The sequence below is a fragment of the Centroberyx affinis genome, unplaced genomic scaffold (genome assembly GCF_046629955.1).
Source record: "Centroberyx affinis isolate AG114_WGS23_722 - 3 ecotype Tasmania unplaced genomic scaffold, CSIRO-AGI_Caff_v1 ptg003709l_1, whole genome shotgun sequence".
In the NCBI taxonomy this organism is placed as follows: Eukaryota; Metazoa; Chordata; class Actinopteri; order Beryciformes; family Berycidae; genus Centroberyx; species Centroberyx affinis.
In genome coordinates, this window is record NW_027281599.1 from 171,805 (window position 1) to 177,804 (window position 6,000).

At 42.6% G+C, this 6,000-nt stretch overlaps 1 protein-coding gene across 1 annotated transcript; it reads left to right on the forward strand.

Moving 5' to 3' along the window:
* The first annotated feature begins 1,121 nt into the window (after nucleotides 1-1,121).
* LOC139662111 (delayed-rectifier potassium channel regulatory subunit KCNS3-like) lies at nucleotides 1,122-2,813 on the forward strand. Its single transcript, XM_071540707.1, has one exon. The coding sequence runs from the start codon at nucleotides 1,122-1,124 to the stop codon at nucleotides 2,622-2,624; it is 1,503 nt and encodes a 500-aa protein (XP_071396808.1). The 3' UTR covers nucleotides 2,625-2,813.
* Nucleotides 2,814-6,000: the final 3,187 nt, after the last annotated feature.

Sequence of the window (6,000 nt, forward strand, 5' to 3'; positions counted from 1 at the left end):
GTCCCTATAGTAATGTTATAGGGATATTATAGTGATACCATAGGCGATAGAAGCAAATACGACAAAGTAGCATAAGGTCACTATAAAGTCACTAGTTAGCACCACAGACACACGGTAAGCCCTTAAAGTAATATTAGAATTCTTTTTCGCAAGGTTTTTTTCACTGCCCATCTGTGCCTCTTTGTATAAAACAGTTTCGCGACCCCCTCTCTCTCTCCCTCCCATCTCCTCCCCTTATTTCTAGCCCCTCCCTGCTCCACGGTAGTGGGGGGAAAAAAACTACCGACGTGCCCGCGGTCCCGGTTACAGCTCTTGTCCCGCTGATGAAGGCGCGTCCGTGAAGCCGCACCGCACCGCAGTCCGTCCACTATCACCACAGGAGCTGATGAAAAAGACAAGTGCTGTCGGACCATTTTTATTTCTAGAATTATTTAGAAGAATGTGAGAACTACACCACTCTGATAAAAGTTATTTTAATGGAAAGAAACGCTACAAGTCCAGGTAGGTTGTAACTTTTACTCCCTTTGCTGTCAGTTTTAGCGAGATAAAGCAAACAGGGCCAGGTAAAATAAGATAAGAGCACAGTTTCATGCAACAGTCTATGCAGTCTGCATTTAAACCAGCATGTTATTTTAAATTCTAAAGAGAATAGCCTCATGTTGGGAACTAGTCCTTTGCTTTAGTAATTGCTAATAATAATATGTGGGTTCAGTTTCAACTTGTTGCCTCTCATTTCCTCTGAGTTACACAGCCCGCGCTGTAATTTGATTCTCCTGGTGATAATCCTGTACTTCAGCCCTTCAAGAAGTGACAGTGCCTCAAGGCTTCTTCACTCACTCCAGCACAAACCATTTCCTGTTAATGCTGTATTGATTTTTTTTTTTTTTCAGAAGACTAATGTATTGTACAAACAATGCAGTCAAATGCATCTTGATAGACATCCCCATAAAAATACCACTCACGATCTCAATTCTAGCTTTTCTCAGTGCTTGTCGGACATATTTTCCTGTGATAAACAAATCCTTGAAACCTCTTTCCTGTAAAAGCCTTCCAGGATTCACGCTAACTTTCAGTTTTCATTATAATCCCTCTGCCCATGTACCTGACGGATGATCAGCACCATGGGGTACGGGCAAATCCTGCACCGGCGTGGGACTGAGGAGGACCAGGTCCACCTCAATGTGGGAGGGGTACGACACCAAGTGGATCCGGACACGCTGCTCCGCTTCCCCCACACACGGCTGGCTCGTCTGCTGTGCTGCCAGAGCGAGGCGGCCATCCTGGAGCTGTGCGACGACTACAGCCCGGCCGAAAAGGAGTACTACTTCGACAGGAATCCCCGGGTCTTCCTGTGCGTGCTCAACTTCTACCGCACGGGACGCATCCACATGATGGAGGAACTGTGTGTCTTCTCCTTCAGCCAGGAGATTGAGTACTGGGGCATCCAGGAGCTGCACCTGAGCTCCTGCTGCAGCGACTGGTTCCAGGAGAGGAAGGAGTACATCGAGGACAGAGACTGGGACATCCGGAGCGACGACCAGCAGCAGCCGAGCTTTGACTCTTCCTTTGAGGAGCTCTCCGCCCTCGATAAAAACCTGGCCAAGTTCAAAGGCGCCTGGTGTGCGGAGGTGAGGAGCTATGTTTGGCTGCGGCTGGAGGATCCGGGTCACTCGCGAGCTTCGAAGATCATCGCCGTGGCTTCTCTCAGCGTGGTGCTGACCTCCATCGTCGCCATGTGCGTCCACAGCATGCCCGAGTTTCAGCGTGTGGACGACAACGACAAGCCCATCGAGGACCCAGTCCTTGCCATCCTGGAGGTGATCTGCATCATCTGCTTCTCTGCTGAGTTCATCATCCGGCTCATTGTAGCACCCTCCCCCAGGAAGTTCCTAGGGAACCCCTTAAACATCATTGACGTCGCCTCCATCTTGCCTTTTTACGCCACTTTAGCGTTTGAGACAGGGGATGAGGAGGGCGCAGAGGAGAACGAGGACCTGGAGAATGTGGGGAAAGTGGTGCAGGTGCTGCGTCTGATGAGGGTTTTCCGTATCCTCAAACTGGCTCGTCACTCCATCGGGCTGCGAGCGCTGGGCGCCACAGTCCGCCACAGCTACCACGAGGTGGGACTGCTACTTCTCTTCCTCTCTGTGGGAATCTCCATATTTTCTGCACTCATCTACTTTGCTGAGAAGGAAGAGGAGGACACAGAGTTGGGGACCATCCCCATAGGCTGGTGGTGGGCCACCATCACCATGACTACGGTAGGCTACGGCGACACCTGCCCGGTGACGCTGGGAGGGAAGATAGTGGCCACCCTGTGCATCGTCTGTGGCCTGTTAGTGGTGGCCCTGCCCATCACCATCATATTCAATAAGTTTTCTAAGTACTATCAAAGAAACAAAGCCATAGAGGTTCAGTGTCTCAGTCAGGCTGAAAGACAAGACCCAGACCTCCCTTACTACAGCATTAGAGACCTATACACCCACAGCGTGTACCCTTTCATAGGAGGTATCGCCTTCAGGAACAGTGAGAGCAGCGGCGGGGATGAAACAGATGCCTCCAGTCTCCAGGACATGGAGGAAGTGTACGATAATGACGCTCTTGAAAATGGGGCAGCAAAATGAGATTGCTGCCACCTCGCTGGGAGTCGCTCCTTTACAAGCGCAGTCCACCGCAAACCGCTCAGTGTCTCTCAGGGCAAAGCGCTCCATCACTGACCCTGCCTCCCGTACTGTCTTCCTCCCGCAAGTCAGCACAGAAAAATCGTGGCCATGGAATTTTTCTACAAGGGAATAGCTTGTAAAATATATCACTAAAACCAGGGGATTCAGAGGGAATTACTTGAGCCTTGCTCAGAGGTTTGAGAGCCCATTTTCTGCTTGAGAAAATTGCAATGATGCATGTAGGAGGCCATAATGTTAATGTTTTTCAAGGTAATGTTCTGTATTGATTTGTCTGCTTGCTGAAAGTTCAGACTGAGAGTTCAGCAAATGCAAAGGTGTAGGGTGACAACATATTGTATGATAAATAAAAATGGTAAATTTAGATTTCTAAGTTGACTGATGTTGCATACTCTGCATGAACAAAGACAATTGCTTTTTGGAAAAGAGAAATATAATTTGTTATGTAGAACATGCAATTGTTTTGATGCTGCCGAAGAGAGGAAAAAACCCTTTTTGACCACACATCTCTTTTAAAACACTGTGTAAAGCACTGATATGACAGGTTTTGGTTAAGATATTGTTTTGGACAGTCATGTTGGCATGCTGGCTGACTCTTGGGGGGTAAGTCATGTGGACAAGAAATAAAATCTGACTCACTGAATCAGAAGAAATATGCCTCTGAGTTGTATGGCTCATTCATTCAGATTAGGTTTCATGCTGAGGTTCATTACACTCATTTATCTACATATGTCCAAAAGCATGAGGCAGATAATGTGCAGGATTCCACAAAAGAAGTGTTTGAACAGGGGCCACTGTGATTCATAATTACACGATTCCATCACTTCCTTTCTAAAAATGACCCTAAAATCTAAATATCAATCTTTTCTTCAGTGATAAAATGCACAAACAATGCAGAGGCCAAAACAGTCAAGGAAGACATATTCAATCTGGACGCTTGTTGTCTTCTCATCCTGAAAATTATTGATTTGCTGTCCTGTGTGATCATCTCTGGTTGGATGAGCTGCTGTCTTGGTAGAGAGAGAGATGTAGGAAATCTTTCCAAATCTCCGCAGGGACTCGAAGGTGTTCATGTAGTTGACCACAGCCATGTTCCCTCAGAGCTATGAACTCTGTAATGGTACCTGAGCAATTCATCTAGGTCAAAAGCAAATTGAAAAAACATCTAACTACAGTTTTGGTGCTCATTGTATAATTTCAAAAATAAATGGGCAAATGAGAAAATAACATTTTAGAGATACATGGTTCTCACCTGGCAGCAGCAAAATTGATTCTGCGAAGACAAACTGCTGGAGTCACAAAGTCTAAACTGAATAGATAAGCCCATTACTCCTTGATTATTCTTTAATGCTGGCAAACGAGTTTCGATTACTGGGCGTCCTGTGTCAGATGTGCATCACATAGGAGATTACCATATTGCTTAGTCTACGTTTTGTGTTTCTGCTCTTGTCAGCTGTCACAAAATGTAATGACAACCACAGAGCATTGATACAGACATGTATTGATTATCTTTATCTAGGGCAGTTGATAATACACAGGCGTGTAGATAACAACATACATGACAGTGACAGTACTGATAACAATATACATCTTCACACGCGTGGCATAGTTCATATACAGTAAGTGTAATAAGGTTGTGAGGATAAACTGGATATTCATTGTATTGAGTATTCATTGAATACACAGAGTACAGGGAGATGTATTACTTAAAGTATTGGTGGATTAGCAACAGTAAAGGGTAAGAGTTTAAACCTATTACTGCAACAGCTATTACTACTGCTGCAAATACTACTTCTACTACTACTATTACTACTACTACTATCATTACTACAACTACTACTGCTGCTGCTACTACTACTACTACTGTTGTTACTGCTGCTGATACTACTACTACTACTACTACTACTACTACTACTACTGCTACTGTTGTTCCTACTGCTGATACTACTACTACTACTACTGCTGCAAGTACTACTACTACTACTACTACTACTGCAAGTACTAGTACTACTACTACCACTACTACTACTACTACTACTACGGCAAGTACTAGTACTACTACTACCACTACTACTACTACTACTACTACTACTACTACTACTACTACTACTACTACTACTGCAAGTACTAGTACTACTACTACCACTACTACTACTACTACTACTACTACTACTACTACTGCAAGTACTACTAATACTACTGCTGCTGCAAGTAGGCCTACTACTGCTACTAATACTATTACTACTACTATGACTACTACTGCAGCTAGTAATAATGATAATAGTGATAATAATAATAATAATAATAATAATAATAATAATAATAATAATAATAATAATGGTAGAATTAACAATATAATTTCAAGAAGTGGGAGGTTGTGAAAGGCTATATGGGGTAAAGGCAAGAAAAGTTTTATTGGAGCAAAGCAACATAAATCGATTGCCACTCAGCTGAAATGAGTTTAAACACTGTTGGGCAAATCAGTAATCTTTATTCTGTTTTTGTGAACTCTGATATCATTCATAGTCTTAAGGAATCCATCTCTAGAACGGAAGATGACAATCCAGCACCCTTGGCAATCCTTTAAAATAGATAGTGATGTTTATGCGTTCCTCATCATTACTCCCAGCTCCCTGGCTTTGGGCACGGGTTCTCTTGAAGGAAGTGGATTTCAATATTCTGTCACAATACTGCAAGCAATAATGCGTTCCTTTATTTAATTTATGTCAGCCTGTGTCTCCTATAAATTTGTCATAATTTCCCGGCAGCAGGTGCTTCTGACTTTCAAAAAGTTTCTTATTCATTATATGAGGATTTAGTGCTCATTTAAGATGTTTTGATTGTTACAGTTGGGTTTATGATTTGCATTATTATATTTATGGCCTGTTTTATTTACACATAGCCATATTGTTGTTTCTGAAAGTGTGATTAGGCGTGTGTGTTGTTGTTTTTTTTAATGAATGAACTGTGTCATTATTCAGAAGCACCTGAACATGTTTTCATAACACAACAACTTAGGTGTTCAAAAAAGAGGTTCAAAAAAAAAAAAAAAAGTTAATTCATTTTTCATTCTATTTTCATTTTCAGCCATATTTTTTTTTAGCCTTTTGCACCTCAATCTATTTTTCTTGGCTTTTGAGCGAAGCTTTTGTTGAGGCTTTATTTGAAAAGTTTCTTTACAAAATGGAAAAAAAAATTTGAAATACACCTACTCTCTACTCTCGCTACTACGACAAAAAAATAATTTTTAAGGATAGGTGGTAACTCATTGGTTGACAAAATGACACTTTTACATACTGGACTCAATTCTTAAGAGATA

Coding starts and splice junctions, on each gene's coding strand:
- LOC139662111 (XM_071540707.1), top strand. CDS start 1,122: ATGGGGTACGGGCAAATCCTGCACCGGCGTGGGACTGAGGAGGACCAG.